The sequence below is a fragment of the Poecilia formosa genome, unplaced genomic scaffold (genome assembly GCF_000485575.1).
Source record: "Poecilia formosa unplaced genomic scaffold, Poecilia_formosa-5.1.2 Scaffold0, whole genome shotgun sequence".
Taxonomy (NCBI): Eukaryota; Metazoa; Chordata; class Actinopteri; order Cyprinodontiformes; family Poeciliidae; genus Poecilia; species Poecilia formosa.
This window is the reverse complement of record NW_006799939.1, coordinates 5,374,461-5,393,697: the sequence shown is the minus strand read 5'-3', so window position 1 is coordinate 5,393,697 and position 19,237 is coordinate 5,374,461. Positions and strand designations below refer to the sequence as shown.

General features: G+C 42.1%; 1 protein-coding gene across 2 annotated transcripts in view; it reads right to left on the bottom strand.

Moving 5' to 3' along the window:
* LOC103144237 (nuclear factor of activated T-cells, cytoplasmic 1-like) overlaps nucleotides 1-19,237 on the bottom strand; it is a 69,458-nt gene that overhangs the window by 15,910 nt on the left and 34,311 nt on the right. For both annotated transcript variants that reach the window (XM_007561163.2, XM_007561322.2), the window contains exons 8-9: nucleotides 16,142-16,274; nucleotides 7,916-8,566 (exon numbers count right to left, since the gene is read on the bottom strand). In XM_007561163.2, coding sequence (XP_007561225.1) covers nucleotides 7,916-8,566; nucleotides 16,142-16,274 — 784 coding nt within the window. The remainder of the gene's footprint in view (nucleotides 1-7,915; nucleotides 8,567-16,141; nucleotides 16,275-19,237) is intronic.

Below are 19,237 nucleotides of genomic sequence, written 5' to 3'. Positions count from 1 at the left end.
GATAGTTAGTGAGCTTCTTCATGCAGGCTAAAAAGTTAAGTTTTGGTCTCATTTGACCAGAGCAGCTTCTTCAGCGTGTCATGGCTTGTGGTAACCTGCAAACTGGACTTGCTGTGATTGTCTTTGAGCAATGACCTTCCTGTTGCTGTTCAATTTGTAGATTGCAAAGCCAATAGTTTTTCTGCCTAAACTGTAGGCGCATTGGGACTCTACTTAGTAGTTAGGGAAATCATGAAGACAACTGGATGCCCTTATGTGTACACATAGGGGTCACATACCCCAATATATACATTTGTATTTATGGGTACGTGACTAAATTGGGTTGAAAACAACTTAAAATTATTTGTAAAGTAATACATGTGGCAGTTTCTTCATAGAGAAACATTATTTCAGGTTGCAATAGCAGCCAGTGCTTGCAGTTAAGTTGTTCAAAAAGGCTAATCTGCTCACAGGCTAACTAAGATAATACTGTTCTTTCTAATAGCACTCAAAGGAGCTAAACCCCAACTTTTACCAAAGCAATGTTTGCAGCCACATGCCTGGATGTAAAAATAAAGTAAGATAAACTAAAAGCAGAAAGATAAAAGTCAAACTCAAGTGAATTCTTCTGAAAAGGCAAAGACTACTTCACTGCCTTTTGCTAGGAAGAAAGCTCAGTGATCATTTTGTCAGAGCAGCCCGCCCCGTTGACATTTGACATAATGTGATTCAGTAATGAGAGTGTCTGGAATGACGCGGTAACTCCATGATCACAGATATACAGAGGAAGCCCCCGGCCAAGCCGCAGGCCGTGTTTTAGTCCTGACCCTCTGTGATCCATGTGGCTTGGTGGCTTTTCAACGCGTGTCTCCCAAACCTCAGAATGTGAGCCACATAAACCGAGCCTCTAAACGGCTGCGTCAGGAGAAACTATAAGACAAACATTATATATGACGAGGTAGCAGTTACAGAGTTTAAATGAAGTCTCAAAGATGTGCCAGTTGAGTTTTATATTTGAGTTCGTTTTTGTACTTTTTAAGCATCTTCTTTGTAAGATCACTGAAACTGGCAATTCTCCTTCATACTTTTAGTGGCTATTCGGCAATACCAGCCCCATTTAAAACCCAATTCAAAGTCTCTCATCTAAGTGTCTCCGTGTGTGGACCCCAGACACAAATGAAACTCAATTTGTTTAGATAATCTCACGGCAGCTTTTCAGCAGACGCATTCTTTCACAGTGACTGTGGATATTATGACGGAGCGACTGAAACCAGACCAGATCTCCTGGCTGAGCCGCCAAGGCCTTCGGTGTGCAGACACATGCATGAATAAAGAAAAAAGAAGAAGAAGAAAAAAAGAAACAACCTGCCAAAATGAATGAATCTAATTTTTACAGATTCATGGTGCTTAATGATTTAAAACCAATAAAGTTCCAAATGGTTGTTACAAAGCTCTAAAAGTTAAAAAACACGGACCCCCTTTTTCCCCCCAAATGCTAGTGCTGTTTCTAACTACAAAATCTGATTATCTGCTAAACTGCAAGCATTTTGAGGCAACTCTGTCAATAATTGCGTGGATTTTCGAATATGTAACAGAAAGCTGTGATCAGAACCAGAACCTTAGAGGCTCTCATGTTCAGCCAGGGGGACCGAGAGAGAGGATTTGTAAAAGGAAACAGAGTGTGCTAAGGTAATTCAGAGGACTTCCGCAAAACAGCAAAGGTATTTCTCCTCTAATGTGAAGACATCACGTAATCTCTTGGTTCCATTAATGTACTTCAGCTGCATCATCTATCCTTTATATTGCAAGTGAATATTGTTTTAAACCACACTGATACTCGCTTTATGGGAATGTTTCCCAACTGAGAGCTTTTAAGTTGTACAAAGATTTTTTTTCTCTCTCTCTAGGAAGGTAATGATCTTGATCTCCCTCAGTACCTGACAACAATTAAGTTTTGGACGATCAAAGAAAGCGCTGGGTGTCTGAAATTTTATAAGCTAATCATTTTTTGCGCAAATACCATCACAATATCTGCATTGATCTGCATGTTGAATACCTAGCTTCACCTCTTCAAGTGCACAGCGAAGTCTGTAGAACTGGATAATGGGCAATAAGAGGCCAAAGCTGCTCAATTCACACAGAAGGAGTAATGGTTTTTAATCTCAATGAGAGGAAATTGAATCAAATCTATTGCCAATCCCCAAAGTATAGTTGTTCTTCCATATTGTTGGCAGTCAATGACTCTCAAAGGCTAACACGCGAGTGCACCTACCAATTAATTCTTCCCCTGGCTATAAAACTTCTTCAAGAAGCTCAAACTTTTACTTATACGTCTCCGCGAGACGTGCTGCCAGGAAAGCGGATTCCTAATATGAGAAGGCAGCAATAACAACAACAGTAAAATATCCACATCCTGTCTGAAGTCATAAATAATAAAGAAGCCATCACGTTTTTTTCTTGTACCTGTCAATATGTCTACATGTGGAAGGAGACTATGTTCTAGGCATTGCACTTAACCACAAGACAGCCTCCCTTTCTCTATACTATTAGTCGGACCTTGACCTGCTCCCTAAAGGCTAGGGGTTCAGAGGTTGAGTGGACTCAAAGTGCACTGTCCCTTCCAGTGCTTCTGCATCTAGCTGACCATACCATCTTAAAACGAAAGAGACACACACCACCTATGCATCCAGGAGTAGTCATTCCTTGTCTAAGCCCCATTAGACACTTTAAGCTCTTCTCTAATGAACACCCTTTGCCCAAAAATCCTCTCATTCCATTGCCCCCCGCACCTCTCCGACCCTGCCTTGCGGCACTCTCCAATGTTAGCTACTCAGCATGTTTTTCAGCATGGTGATGGTGTGGATGCGCTTTCAATCATCATTAGGGGTTTTGCGGAGTCCTGGGGTCTGGGCAGCGTGCCAGAGTGTGTAAAAGTTTCCATGAGGAATGCCTTGAGTTGCCCTCGGAAGCGTCAGAACCGAGTGGAGGCTTTCAAGAAAGTCAGAATCCTTACTTTGTTTGTTGTTGTTGTTGTTGGGAGGAAGGAAAGAGGAAAGAGGAAAGGAGGAACTGACAATATTGCTTCCAGTTTGAGAAAACAACCCTTGCTGTAGTTTTTTTCCCCCTCTTCTTTTTTTTTTTGTTTAAATGCACCGCCTCTGAATTTAACAGGAAACAATCACAAGGAAAACGACAGCAAAACACGGGGCAATCGCAGCACATATGTCAAATGTCAAAAAAGTCGGCAGAGGCTGCATTGTGCTTTGTGTTTGTCTTATTTTGGGGAATAAGGGCCCTCTGTTTCTCTGAGAGGCAGCTGGTAGAAATCTAGCTCCCTGATTAGTCCAAGTTCCTTTGCTGTCTGCTGCTTTTAGCTGGTTTTCATGACATCACCCTTTGCCAAAGCAGCTAATGAGACAGGACAAATGGCATAAGCCTCAAACATCTAGAATAGGTAGCCACTGTTTCTGCTCCTTCCACACCCACTTGTCCACTGCAGAACACCTAATGCTAACAGAAACCATCTTACAAGAGAAAGACTGATTGTTTTCAAAGGAAATAAGACTGCACTCATATATATATATATATATATATATATATATATATATATATATATATATATATATATATATATAGTTGCAAAAGTGTTACGTGTGTATGAATGAGCAGTGTTACAGTTTAGACATGAGCGGAAGGTGAAGTCATCAGAACAGGCCTTTGAAACATGAGAAAATGTGCAAATGCTTAAACTTTTCTTTTTTTAGACTTAATTAGTGCAACTCAAATGTTAATAGCGCATACTCATGTACTGTGATGTCATTTGTCTGCCTTTTTCCAAGTCATGTGCCTTGTAAATCACAGATAGTGGGGTGTGAGTAAATAAGCAACGTCTAAAAATCGGTTTTATGTGAGCCTGACCATGAGTTGTTTACGACGTTGAGTCAACAATGCAACCAGGCATAGTCTTCTCTCAGCGGGTGTTTCACCCTCTGCTGCTTCCACCCACTGAACCATGCGGATCTGTGGGTACATCTCCAGCTAGGAGCAGTAAAACTGTGGCGGGTGAGAGCCAAGATGCCACTGAGTCGAAGTGTTTAAGCTTACTGCCAATAGGAATCTTCCTCTACGTCCCCCCACTGCACGAGAATAATCACCTCCTGCTTTATGCTGCCTCCATCACAGAGCAGGGAAGACTTTAACAGTTTATGACAGGGAGAGTGTATGGCAGTCTGGGGGCTTTACACCTCCCTGCACACTAACCCAGGTCCTTGCGGTACAGTAGCTCACTGTTGATAACTTGAGGGATTTCTCGGGGGCTGCGTAAAATCTGGACCTGGCCAGAGAGACACATTTCCTCTGGATGATGGGAGCCGGAGGCCTCCGCGCTCAAGCGTGGGTGGTGCGCCACTCTTGGGGAAGATCAAGTTTGCTCCCGCAGACTCCAAATCACCGGCCTCCCGATTGCTAAGGAGGAGAGCTATTCCACACGGCTGGCGTTAAATCACCACTACTGTGGTGAGGTCATCCGCCTGTCTTGCTTCTCTAATGGAGCACTGACTCGCTAATATAGGGCCGTAATGCGTGTGAACAGGGAGCGGGGCGCCCTGCAAGCTGCCTTCCGATCTTATTTATTTTAGCTTAGGGCTCATTTAAGGGGTTTGGGATGGGGCCAGGCCTTGCGAGCAGCAGATGCCTTGGCAGTATGCTGTTACCACCGCACACTTACCGGGACTCCAGCAGCTCACCGCAGATGCTCGCTCAGACATTAGGTGATGCGAAAAGGCAGCTCGCTGAGGTTTTCAAGGAGATGCCTCGCAGTCCTTGTTCAATCAAAGCACGTTCCTGCGCGTCACTAATGCAACTGTAATCACTAGCTGAATATATCTGGCCACTGTTCTTTGAGGAGGATTGCTAAAGTGATAGATCACGAACTTGTGTGGAGGGAAAATAAAATTACATGACTTCACTAGAAATAGGACTGCTTGATAAATTTTTGCTCAAGTTCATCCTTTTGCCTGGTCTGACACAGTGATGGTCAGATGTTTCCACATGCTCATTGTTGGCATAAAGGTTTATTTACTTATAATTTTAATGGTTTATTTGATTTTTTTTGTCAAAGTGAACTGAGGATTTTATAAACATCTGCAAGGATTTGCTAAGACAAAAAATCAGTTCACATGTTTTTTTTTGTAAAAATAAACTTTTAAAAAAATATTCACAGGGGGAAATTATTTACTATTCTGCATAAAGAGACAAATAAACTAAATTTAACTTGATGGTATCAGACTTGGAAGCTTTTTTTGATGATTTTTTTTCTTGAACTGTTTGTTTAGATTTGAGTTTTGTCAATTTCCTGGTTATACTTGGAAATCTTAACCTTCTTTCTTTCCTCTGAGGTTGTCCATGTGAATCAGAGGGCTGAAAAAAGCTGGTTTTCCAATGGTTTCATTTAAGGTCAGAGTTCATAATTGTACAAGAGCAATGAGACTAGGCAAAAATGACATGCATTACAGATTCAAAGTACACCACTAAAAAAAAAAGTTTTGGAGTGGCATAGCGAAAGCTCAGATCCAACTGAGATACTATGACATGAGTGCCATCAAGAGTTTGTTTGAAAATTCAGTAGCTGTGGAGATCCAGTTACTGTCAAAGGTAACAAAATTAGTTTGTATATTTCAGACAATTACTGTTTTACATGATGCCAATTTAGTCTGAACAGCGTTTTTTACATTGACAAGTGAAATTATTATATGAAAATTACATTTTGTGTTTACCCAGGTTGTCTCTGCCTGATATCAAATGTAATTGATAATCTAAAACATTTAGGTGCGACAAAAAAATAAAAATTTGTAAGAGGGAATGCAAGCCTCTAACTAGCAGAATTATTGCAAAACAAAGTAGCTTCATTTTATCAATATGCAGTAATGTTGTAATTAAGATGTATGTACACTATAAACACATAGAGGACAAATTTAAACTGAAGGTTACACTTTAGTGTTACCAAGAACTCATCCGAATGAGGGACACAAATAAAACAAGGCACAGGGGGAAGGAGGAAAAAGTTTAGCATGAGACAACAGACTGGTCTCCGTATAGTTTGTTGATGAACTGTGGACTAACGGGACTCATCAGTGCCGACAGAAGTGCTGAGAGCTGAATTTCATCTCAATTACAGTCCTACAGCAACACTCCCCTGGTCCCCTCATGCCTATCACCCCTTCGGTCCCAGAGCTGTTGAGTGGGGAGCAGATAAAGTGGACAAGCGTGCACAAACAACTATATACACATCGCAGGCAAGAGCAGCTCGCTTAACAAAATGTGTGCAGGAAAAGCGGTATTCCTGAGTTTAATGAGGAGGAGTCTTTGCCCAACCTCCACAAGGTTACAGACAGATTTTACTATCTCAGGCTGGCAGAATGCCAGTGTTGAGATATATGAATGTATATCAAAACAACAAGTGCTGCTTCTGTTAGCATAGATAACAGGTTGCTGACCTGAGAGACCTAACGTGAAATGGACACAGGAGGCAATAAAGCCAGCCACGTGGTCCCATGGGTGTGACTGGTTTCTCTGCCAGAGGGAGAGTAGTGACCCCACAGTCTCCCTTGATGACGACAGTCACACTGTGTCGACTCCATGGGGAAAAAGACGGGAAAACAAAGCCTCTGTCTTCCGCCCCTCGGCATCGCTCCCAGAAATATGAAGAGGGGGGACTTTAGGGAAAGGCTAGCGATTTGGTTCAGGAAGCCCCTACCCATTGTTTTGCTTCCTTCATTAGTCGTCGTGTCAACAGTTTGGCTCGTTATGCGTGTGCCACTGTTTTTGTTCTGCTGCACCCCGGCTGACCTTGGTGCTCTGATGTTTTGACAGATTGTTTCAAAAACCCATCAAGGCAGTTTAGCGTTTTGAAGCAAAGCAGCCGATACGATGCTGGGGCCGAACGTTCCACCAAAAGCAAATAAATCTGCGGGGTCTAAAATTAAACAAACGTGACGCAAATCTGCCGCCAGCGTTTCATCAGGAAATACTAAGAGGTGCAGCAGGGTGTGGCTATGTGTGAAGAGCTGCAGATAAGCAGTCGTGTATGGCAGGATTATTAGCCTCATTAAGATAAGGTTTTATTGGAAAAAAAATTAAATACATCCATCTATCCATCCATTGTCTTCAACTTATTCAACATAAGCTCAAAAGGCAGGAGCTCCCGGGGGGAAACCCAGAGAATATTTTCATGGGATTCCTTGAACTCACATGTCAGAGGGTAAATATTATCCCCCAAATGGTAAATGGTGCTTGTATAGCACTTTATCAGGCCTGGAGGACACCAAAGAGCTTCACACTACATTCAATCATTCACTCATTCACACACTGATGGTGGTAAGCTATTGGATAATAGCTATAGTTGCCCTGGGGCAGTCTGGAAAAAAATGTTCTGAGTCTGACCTGGGGTCTCCACCCACTGTGATGCGTCTCAAGTAAAGTCATCCATGAGACATCTTGATCAGGTGTCTGAACCATCTCAGCTGCCTACTCTGAGATATACCTGGATGATGGAGTTTCTCACCCCGTCTCTAAGGCCGAGTCCAGCCACCCTGCAGAGGATGCTTGTTTTGGGTGCTTGTAAGCAGAATCTCATTCTTCTTGTCATGATCCATATCTCACAACCACAGGTGAGCATCAGAACATGGACAGACTGGTAAATCGAGAGTTTTGCCAAAACATACCAAACCCAAGCATACCAATACCGAACCCACATTATGGCATATGCATGAGGGACATATTTGCCACATTCCGTCCCACCACCACTTGTGCAAAAGATTCCAAGATGCTTGAACTCCTTCATTTGAGCCAGACACTTACCCCAGAGATTCACCTATTTCATTGATTATGTTACTAACAGTTTCAGTTTGTCAGAATGGGTAACTTTGCAGTAACTCACCATCATCGAGATACATCTGATCCAGTTCCTGGGGCTCTTGCTTGATGGTAATGTCCATTGATGGCGGAGTGGCGTCTTCAGCTAGCAGGCTGGGCGGACTTCCTGCAGCCTGGGCTGAGCTGCCTGAAGCCTCTGCCTGGCTGGGGCTGTACGCTTGAAAAAACGGTGTCTCCGCTGGACCGCCAGGAGTGGAAGGGTGAGACACTGGGGAGGACGAGGAACTGCTGTTGGCATAGACGGAATGGTGATAACCAAGGGAGCCCGGGCTGCCCTGGGAGTGGAGCACCGCTAGGGAAGAGTTGTGATCTGGCGACGTCGGGTGCGGAAGGCTTGGACAGCAAGGGGTCTCCTGAATGGGGGGCGCTATAGTGCCTGGTGGTGCGGCATGAGTTGGGCTGTTGGGGAGGCATTTGTTGTATGCAACAGGGGACAGATCGTGCAGGGTGGGGCTTGAGCTGGGAGACGACGGTGGCATGGCAGCGTGGCGGGGCGGGCAAGGAGGGTAGCCACCAACCAGGCAGGGGTCAGGTTCAGCAACAGGCATGATGGACGTCAGCCTGGGCTGGCCGTAGTAGGGCTTTGAATGCATAGACAGCCCAACACTCCCAAGAGAATCATACTCATCAGTGGGCTCGGTTTTTATTATTGGTACTGGAAAGAAAGAGCAGAGAGAAAGTGGAGATGTTAAAAAAATAAAAAGAACTAAAAAGTCAACGTGAAAAGAAGCCACGTGGCGCAGTGAATCCATGGATAATAACTGTGAGCAAATACTGTTTTGGCCACAATATCCTCCCTAATACCAAACAACCAGTGGATTTAGGCTCAGTATGAACTTGGCTGTATCTTTTAATGGAGAAACCCCTCACCCATCGCACCCACTCTCCGTCTCCCCCCACATCACCACCACTATCCTTACCACACCATGAAAAAGTAGCAAAACAGGGGGAAAGAAAAATGGATGAGTCATCAGTGTGGAAAGCCACAGCTGGCTCTAATAATGAGTAAGACCTATTTTCTTTGGAATCTCCTCCAACTCTGATATCCAATAAAAGTCCTTTAAAGCACTGGACTGCTGCTGCTGCTGCTGCTGCCGCTGCTCTAGGAGCCCAGGACCCCCAGTTTTCTCCACACACTCTAGCAGTAATTGATTCTCTCAGGACCAAAAAGATAGACGGGGAGCGAAAAAAAACGAAGTTGATTTGATTTTGATTAGACTGCCTGAGCGGCATAAGAGGTTGCAGAGCTGAGCCTGTGGTTTCGAGAGCTTCAGACCTCTGCTAATGCAGGAGAGTGCTGTGACCCCACTTGATCATCCTGGCTTCTCTCTTCAAATTTCTTATCCAATGCAGCCTGTCTGCATTACTTCCTGAGAGCGCTTCTTGAGTGACAGGTATCAGGTGCTTCCACTGTGCTGTTACGGTTTTGTTGTCTAAAACGGAACAAAAAAAAAGATGGCACGATGTCTGCATTAATGGGCGTTTTGCTGAGTTATTATACAAGTACGTAATCACAGAGTGTGCCAAGACAAAACTAACTGGCTGGTGTTAAGATACCCTAAAGTATAACAAAGTCTTTGGAGTCACAATGGACATTCTGTTTCTATTCCTGCACATTGTTGAATCTTATTAATGGGTGTGGTGCCAGCCGTTAAAAGTTTCTGGCTATGCTCGCTCCAAGTGACATTTACTCAAAGGCATGGAGTTTTCACTATGAATAGACTGTCTGTTTTCAGTGCATGAAATTGTAAACAGCAGAGCGTATGAGTGATAGTAGCAAGTAAAGGTGCAAATGAAATGTTGGTGTGTCACATGTTATGTTTTATGGGGGTTTTTTCGACTGGATTTGAAAAGACACTAATCGCGCATCTAGCCTCTGGGGTGATGAGCGATAATGCAGAAGGGAACACATTTACGTCAGCTCTCTAAGTTTTAAAAGCCAAGGGACCAGGCTGTGGTGTGTTGGGGAGCGTCGTAAGGCACGTCCCGTGATGCACACGCCTCCTCTCCACAGCCTGGGGAGTAACAAATAAGTCACATGGTCACACTACATCCAAGCCTTCCACTTCTCTGCCATTTCTTAGTTTAAATGGATACCAGATTGCCATAAAACCATGTCAATGATGTCAAGTGGAAACCATAAAATGCCTTTTTTTAAATTTAGCTTCACCAAATCAGACCATTGGTTATTAATGCGGATTTGATCTCATGACTACTTAAAGTCCTGTTAAGTACGAGTTGTGATGTTAAAGTTTGACAGAGCCTGAAAACAGCCGTTTCCATTTGGCTAAGTAGGAACAAAAACAATCGATTTTTCAAATCAACAACAAAGTCCTGAGGTTCCAACATTGAAATGCAGGACATTTAGCCCTTCCAGTTAAGGAGAATTTATGAGAGAAAACTAACTTCACGAATAAAAAGTTTATTTAATATAGACTGTTTTTTTTTCTTCTATTGCAGCAGACACAAATAAAATTTGATTCCCTCTAAATTATCTCTGCATTTCCTTTCCACTGAGAAAAAAATAAACCATTTCACCAGACAGCTGGCCACTGCGCTCATCAACAAAAACAGTCAGGCACCCAGACGACGTGGTTCAGGTTGGATTTAATTTGGTACACATCCAGACCATCAATCGGTCTGCATATTATTCAAATTATAAAGCGGGACATCTAGAAAGTGCATTTAGACAGGCTTTAGGTGACATAAGTACTGGCATCACAAGTGGAGTGTTATAAGGCAGTGGTTGGAGTTTGGCGATAGCATTCTTAGAAGTTGGGTAGAAGTTGCATTTTGGTTTGCTTGAAGTCGGACGGTCAAAATGTAGAGGCATAAGATTCAACAGTGGCAGGATGTTGGAACCACTGGGCGTTCACCTGTTGCAAAGGTTCTGGTCACCTAAGAAAGACCGCACTAACTGAGCGTGGTTGACTTGGTTGTCAGGCACTGAATAACCACATAATATCAGCACCTTTTATACCGACCCAAGTACTGAAACCCTTAAAACTGCCTGTGAAGTCTCACATAATGTCTGGAATCATAAGACAACGGGTTCAGCAACCAGTCACTACCACTAGAGTGGCTGCACTCAGAATGGTCCAGTAACCACGAGTTTTGGAAATTTAATTGGTGGAAATCTCCACTAGTTAATTTAGCCATTCACTGTTGGAATGGCTAAATCCAAGCCACAAATGAAATTTAGTGCGTGTACTTATGTATTCTCCCCAGGTTGTACAGAGAAACAAAGATTCTGCTTCCAAGGTGTGGAAAGCCATTGTTCCTGACTTTAGCTAACCTCTTGTAGACATATTAGGGCTTCATTAGTGACAACCTGCGACCACGTGCTTTAACCAGCCTAAGTGGTAAAGAGTATTTTTTCAACAAGATAAAGCTAACTCATGTTCTGATGGACTACAAGTGTCATCTTGAAATCCTTCCATTGCAAACCGGCTTCTAATTAATTTCTCCAATCTAACATGTTGGACTACCTATGACTTCAATTCATATCAAGTGCCTTTTAGACTTTTCAGAAGGCCTGGAGGGATATGCTATCCCAGACAACTGGTACTTCCAAACTTCATACTTGGGATCAACACAAATATTTGACTTTTCAACACCTGCTGTTTCATTTTATGTGCAACACTCAATTTGGGTGCAGAACGTTTTTTTGGCAGCGAGCGTAGTTCCTCCAAACCAGTTGGTTACGGCTTGAAGACGTGCTCTGCAAATTTCTCTTCTTTCCTGGTAGTTAACCCCGCTGTCTGCTTGGATTAAGCCCATTAGGTGTGCACTTGTAGCTTTACAGAGCTCTTGTTAATTTGAAGACAAAAAAATGGCATAAGGTAAGCAAATATCTAGATATTTGATTCTTTATTAGTCTTTTAAAACTATTGCAATTTCAGTTCCAGTGCTACTATGCAGCAAAAATTATTTATTTTGGGGAAAAGATCTGCAATAATATTAGTAGTGGAACAGGTGGTAGTTTAACTCGAAGGTACCTGGTGAACCGTGTCCTGGTGAGACGCAATCTGGTTACCCAACATACTCTGGTTGTTAGAATAAGGTATGGGGGTTTGATGAAATCTAGCACAGGAGAAATGGCTGAAACAGCCATGTCCTTGTGCACATTTTGGAAAACCATAACTCAACAAATACTTATAAAAAAGAACAAAGTCTGGTTCAGGAACTCTTCCTGTGTGTGTGTATGTGTGTAACAAAACACTGCTGTGGTAGTCTTCTCCCAAACTCCAGCCACAAAGAGATGGGGTGGGGAGCAACGTTAAGAATAGAACTTGATATTTTAGAGGAATCTCCAAATGGCCTGTAAAAATAAAGGGGTTCCAAGAAGCTCTTTGTCCAAGCAATGGTTGTTGCCAGCATGTTTCTGGCATTTGTTGTTTAATGTGGTTGGTGAAAACTGTTTCTTATTTGAAGAGCACCACGTCACATCGCTGCTCATGTAGCAATGATTGGAAGGGTGCTTGGAAAAGCCAGTCTCACTGCAGAAGCCAGACAAGGACAGTTGCATGGACCTCCTACCATCATGGACAAACACTCAGGCTTGACTCCAAATGCAGCTGATGGCATATAAAAACTGAAAATCTATTTTTGAATCGGTGAAAGATTCCAGTTATCCAAAAGAAAGGCACATTTTTACTGTCACATGCATTTGTCTGTTAATATACAACAAAAAAGTTTCTGTTATTTTGTTTTCCATCTTGCTATGTACATTGGAATATATAAAAAAGCTAAATGCTTAGAAATATGCATGTCTGACACTTTTGATGCAACACTGTTTTGAATAGTGTATGTATCTATTGGGACCTACTGAGCCAGAACATCATATCTGCCTTTTCAACATATCTGTGACATCACCTTCTAGTTTTTAACCATACTTATAAATCTGAAAATAAAAGATCAGTATTTCTATACACAGTCTATAAGGGACACTACATTGTCAAATAATAACTGATTTGATCACAAAGTAGGTGGGGCGTTGTCTGCTTATGCATAATGATATTCTGAAGTGAGTGAATCTTCATGGGCACTGGCTGAGCACCTGCATGGTATAGCGTGAGGTAAGCATGATATTATTAGGTAATTATGGCAACATTTGAATAGCGCTTGTGGCAGTTCTATAGCAGTGGAGCAAATGTGTGATATAGATCGTAGCAGAATACCCACTGTGCAGCATTTTATTGTCACATTGGTCACGTTAGGTAGAATTTGCTCCAGTATCAGTGTAGTTTTTATGCCCGTTTTAATTTTCAGTCAACTGTTTAATCAAGAGATAAGTAATTATTTATAGTTTTGTTTTGTTTCTTTTGAAGAGAGACATTGTTTTTATCTGGAGAATTGCATCAAAATTCCGTTCTACTATGTTCCATTGTTACAATGACAATAAAAGTTTCTATTCTGTTCTGTTCACATGTGAAGGAGGATAATGATGCAACACCATTTTTTTTTACTGTACCTAGAGCATAAACTCTTTCTGCAGAATTGAAATGCAGGGTAGATGCATAATACTGCAATGGGAGTGTAAGGTTTTCTATTTCTGTGAGACTACAACCGGGAAAGGACTGTTTTTATGATGCACCCCTGATACTACCACTTCACTATACACGCAGCAACAAGCAGTGTGAGGCTGATAAAATCTGCTGACATGTCTTCAGCAATGTGCTCTACTGAAGCACCATGTGTCAGCAGACACGCTAACCCATCTATTTCTTTTTTCCAGTGTTTTCTCAGTGCGTTAAGCTCTTTGAAAGCAGTGGCTGCTGATAGCGTTTTCATTAGCGTCAAAGAATAACAAGTGGTCACATGACCTGGATGGAAAATAAAGGTGGTTTTCAGCATCTGTGGCCCCGAGAGTGTTGGCTCCATCCTTCCGCTGTTTCAAACAAGTGTGTCTATTTTAAGGCTTGGGCTTGCCTTTTTATAGCAGAACAGACACCAGAGTGTGAAAGAAATGTTCTCTCCCTACAACGTCACTGACCACAACTGTGCTTGAAGTGGGACCATGGGCCGGAAGACTCTTTTCATACGAGCGAGCGAAAAGTGTTGACAAATGTTTGTGTGTGCGATTGTGTGAATGTGTGGGTGTCTTCCCTTCCCCAGCCCACCCCGAGTACCTGGCCGCAACGTCGCTCGTTTTACTCACTGTTGACACACAAGCACATACTGAAACCCTCAAAAGCAAAGAGCTTCACTCGGATTTCCTCTTTCAGTGTAGCTGTATTGAAACTCTTACAGTCATCACGACTACAAAGGGTCTCTTTAAGCTGATTATAACCTTTATGCAGCAATACTTTAATTTGCACATCAAGTGTTTAAGTGTTTGTCTGAGGGGGAGTCTGTAGTTGAGTGATCTCAAAAATATTTCAGTTTCAGCAGCAAGGCAATATCAAATCAGCTATTGAGTGCTATTGGGCTTCATACTTTTTTTTTTTTTAAGAATAGGCAGGGTCTTTTTTTTGTTTTATTTATTTATTTTTTTACATTATCAAGTAGGACTACAAAGCAGTGGCAAAACTCTAAATAGAATTTGAGGTTCATTGTTTCTTTGGCTCTGACTCCTGTGGCTTAATTATGCATCTTTGAGAAGCGACTTGCTCTGCTTGTGTGGTCCACAGTGTGTTTGTGGTTTACTTGGCAGCAAAAAGGCGAACACGAGTCATCTTTTAATAAGAGTTGTGTTTGTGCCCAAAGAAATGGATCAGTGAAGGAGCCTCGCAACTTTCTCTTTGTGTCTGCCAGGGCCCTCTGTGAAGGCCGCTCGTCGATACCAGGACTAGCCTCTGTAGAATCGCTGGCATTTGCGACAACTTTTGTGTACTTGACTTACATTTTGTGTAACGTGACGGCACAAAGCAGCGTGTAGTTATGGAAGGAAAAGCATACATCGTTTACAAAAGTAAAAAAAAATAAAAATAAAAAATAAAAAAAATCTTTATTTTAAACCCCTATTACTCTGATACTCCTAAATGAAATTTAATGGAATCAATTATGGCTCTTTATATTATGCTTTTTTTGGGACAGCAGTCACATAAAGAAGTGTGATTTGTATAATTAAGCTGCACATAGTAAGTGCATTTAATCATATTGATAATTATTGATATTTATCAATAATTATTGTGGAGAAAACAGCAAAAATAACAATCCTGACAATATGAACAGTCCTGGCTTAAACATATTAACTGGAATTTATCATGACAACAATAAATCAAAATTGTTATAAGAAAATGATCACGATAAATGATAGAAAGATGATATAAATGCTCACCCCAATAGACAGTGCCAAATATAAATACACACCACACCATTGTGATGTTTATTGGTTGAGAAATTTGAAAACTGTCTAAAGTTTGAGCTATTTACCTTTATCAATCTGTTTGTGATCTCCAAACTGGAACATGTTCTACATCTTTTGAGGGCTCTATTCTCGTGTGCTTGTCTCCTGTGCCCATCAAATATCGCTGATAATGTAAATGTTACATCTTATTAACAGCTCTGGACCTAAAACAAGCTGCACACTATCTCAGAGGCTCTGGATCCATTAAGCGCCAATCAATGAAAATAAGATATCAGGGTTGGGGATCTAATGGATTCCTCTGGTAATCACGATGTGGATGCAGGTCTAACACAGCCATCATCACGCTTGTCTGCATATACGCAAGGAGAAGATTTCTAGTAAAAACCCGGAGCCTGAAGCTAATTTCTTTAAACCCGTTTTCTTGACTAAAGCTTAGTTGTGTCATTCTGAGAATTCCATCATGAAAGCTGCTGATGCCTATTTCACACTATATCACAACCCTTTCAGGTTGCTACATGAATGACAGCTTGTGTGTGTGCGTGTGTGTTTTCATGTGCATCGTCATTCCTTTGTTGGGGAACCATGGGTTCATTGTGTCAGGCAGGGTGTAAAAGGCAGGTCCCCAGGAGGTTGAGTCAACTACACACTCGATTACTGACAGCACTTGGAGGTTCTGTCACTCAGTGGGTCTACCTCACAGCTGCGGAACGCCGCACCACTACTGCATAAACACCCCATCTCATCTTCTGCTCTCTTTCAATGGCTCAAGCTAACTGTTCCCAGGCAGGATGTCAAAAACACCCGACAAGAGCGGGCCACAAATCCCTTGTGGCATGTCGACAGTTGAAGGCAAACTACAGATTACAGGTGTCAAGAAGCATGCCTGCGTTTCTTAAAGAAGATCAGGCTGAGGATTACCGTTTGCAGGCACGTAGGTGAAGCGCTGGTACTGGCTCCTCTTCCTCTTGCCGTTGCAGACGTAAAAGTTGACTTGCACAGGACTGGATATTCTCTGGTTCCTGTAGGGTGGGATCTCCACAACGAGAGTATTCTAAAGTGCAAACAAAACACAGCAAGGTCAGTCAAATGTACCGCATGTACACCGTTGTCACACTGTCGCACATCTGTCTTTCAGTTCACTGGTATAGGAAGACATGATAATATTTCTTGGTAATCCTAAAACTTTATACTGTACATGTGCATCATTGCAATAGAATCAATGCAAACGTGACTCAACTTTTGCTGCAAAAATCCAAAATGATGTTTATTTTTGTTTCAAGCTAAATTATCCTAATGCTTGACTCACCTCAGGATGCTATATGGTTGAAACTGAAAGGAAAACTAATAGTATGACTTACTTAATATTTCAGCTAATACATATCTGGCAACAATTTAAGTGTTATTCCATTATTCCTTTAAAACGAAAAAAAAAGAAAAAAAAAAAAGAAAATGACATAACTGCAAAAGGAACGTTTCCTGTCTTGACACAAATGAATAGTGGGAATTCCAGATTTTTGATGCCAATAAATGAGCTATCCAAAACTGGAGTAAATCAGAAATGACACAAATTCTTCAGAGGCATGACAGGACTTGATGTTCACATTTCAAATTCAGCTCCACATGAAACAATTTTTTTAATATATATATAAAAACACACACACACACATATATATATAACCATACAAGCAAGACTTTATAGATGTTTGTTTTAATGTGGTCATGAAGCATTAGCTTTCAGTACTATACAGTAAACCCTTGAATGTTTCAGAGATTAATCAACAGGTATGTTTATGTTTTATTGCTGGTCTGCATTTAGGGTAGTGTTTCCAAGAGACTGGACTGGGAGCTGGTCTAAACGAGCTGGTCTGGACTGTGCAGAAGCTGTAGTTGGGCCCCTGAGGCTCGTCCAGGGCCCATGTTTTTCTCTGAGGAAAACCCTTGGGCTTTTAGCTTTTTTTTTCCCCCACATGGAACAGCAAAGCAAAGCAAAGCAGAAATGTCAGCTTATTTGTTTGCACAGCTGCTCCGTGTGCAGGAGGGGTCACCTGTAACCCCTCCAGTTACCTAGCCTGCTGGACTTTCATCAGGTCTGGACGGATATGAACTTTTGACTGCTTTAATTCTGACAGGGAAACATGGAGGAATCTGTCAGGGTGTTTATGTGTAATTCCTGGGATAGCCGTCGCGCTCTTGTTCTTTTTTTACAGTCCGAAAGCAGGGCAAAAATGACAGGAAGCAGGTTTTTGTCGGTCATCACAGTGCATGCAGGGAGGATGGGGGGTGAAGACGGGGTAGCTGAAGGTGAGATCAGACCCAGTCTTCCATATGATGACAGAGAAGGTATGCAGGTTGCTGATTGTGTGTGTTAGATGCGTGCATGCACACTGCGTTCCCTCTCGATCACAAACAACCAGTTAGCACGCTCTGGACAGCAATAAAAACACAGTCAGCCAGGCAGACTAGAGCACTTAAAAGTAGTCTGGTTGCAACACATATAAGCAGAAGGCCTGAGCTCTCATCTCATCTCTCTGTTTGTAAAGACGATGGCACCTTGCAAAGGTTTACATAATCCTCTAACCTTTTTAACTTTTGGTAAATAACTTTATTAGGCCCGAGCAGCTAAGCGCTGCGAAGGCCTATTGTAATGTTTTTTTTTGGGATTGTACTTGATAGGCCAACACAATTAAGCACACAATTAAGTGAATATGTACTGTTTTAGTTTTTTTTATTTTTGTTTATATATCATTTGTATGGTCGCATGTGCATTCAATCTAATACCCCTCAATAAGCAATATTACAGAAGTTGTAAAAAGCTAAGTGTGGTAAAACACCAACTCACACACGCATATGCACGCACACACACGCACACAAAGCCTTGATCTAAAGTCCAATTGAGTATTTGTGAAAACACTTAAGTTTGTTTTCATCAACCCTCTCCATCCTTGCTGAAAGAACTTGAGCCATTTTGCCAAGAAAAATGGGGAAAAAATTTTAATGCCAGCGAGAACTTGCATGTAACAACAAGGAAATATTGTTCTTCGAAGTAGTGCCTCAGTAATTGTTGGTGTTTATATTTGGGAAAAATATTGAAACTGTTTATCAACTTTCAGAAAAATGCATAATGTTATCCAATCGTAATAACCTAATCAACAATACTGGATTAGTGGAATTGGTAGGAATACTTTAGCGAGGCAGTCTGCAATTAAAAACACATTGGTACATGCTTTTATCAATCCCATCTTCTTACAACATCACCTCCAGCATGTCCTTGAGCACCCACCTTTTTTCCAGCATCTGCGACTCTGGCCGACAAACACCAGCCGGAGTTAAGACACAATTAGCTACAGGAGTCCGTATTTACCCTGCTGATGCAACCACATCATTTACCTGAGTGAAATCGCAGCAGCAACAAGTGAAACTAAATCCTCCAGCGGCACCATTTAGAGGCAAGTGTGTTATTCTAGAGCCTTTTGCAAGCATAAACTCCCTCAGTCGGTTTACAAAGACAGGCGGAGGATGCAGCGCCCCAGATCAAAGGCATGAGCAGCTAAAAACATACTATCACCACGCCCGAGCAAACAAGTTTTCCACTACCCACCACTTGGCTCGCCCCTCTGGAAGCAGACCTAACTAACCCGATGAAATCTTAATGAACTCCAGAGCACAAGAAGCTCTCTGTGACACGGAGAACAACATTTACTTCATTCCCCTCCGTCAACAATTCCCTTTTGGTGAGCTTTATATTAACAAAATCTGGACGTGTGACTGTGCGTCAGTGAAAATGAGAGCGCTGGTTTATTTTCTCATTATAGCCTTCGTGAAAAGCAGCAGGTAAAAACAGGGGTGTGATCCGCTCCTGGCTGCACGCTCACAAGCACAGATGAGGTGTTTAAGCCCAGTTCACCACAACCCTTTGCTGTGAACTAAACGTCTGGCTATGCGCAGAGGGCTGAAGTGATGTGTGTGTGTGTGTGTGTGCGTGTGTGTGTGTGTGTGTGTGTGTGTGTGTGTGTG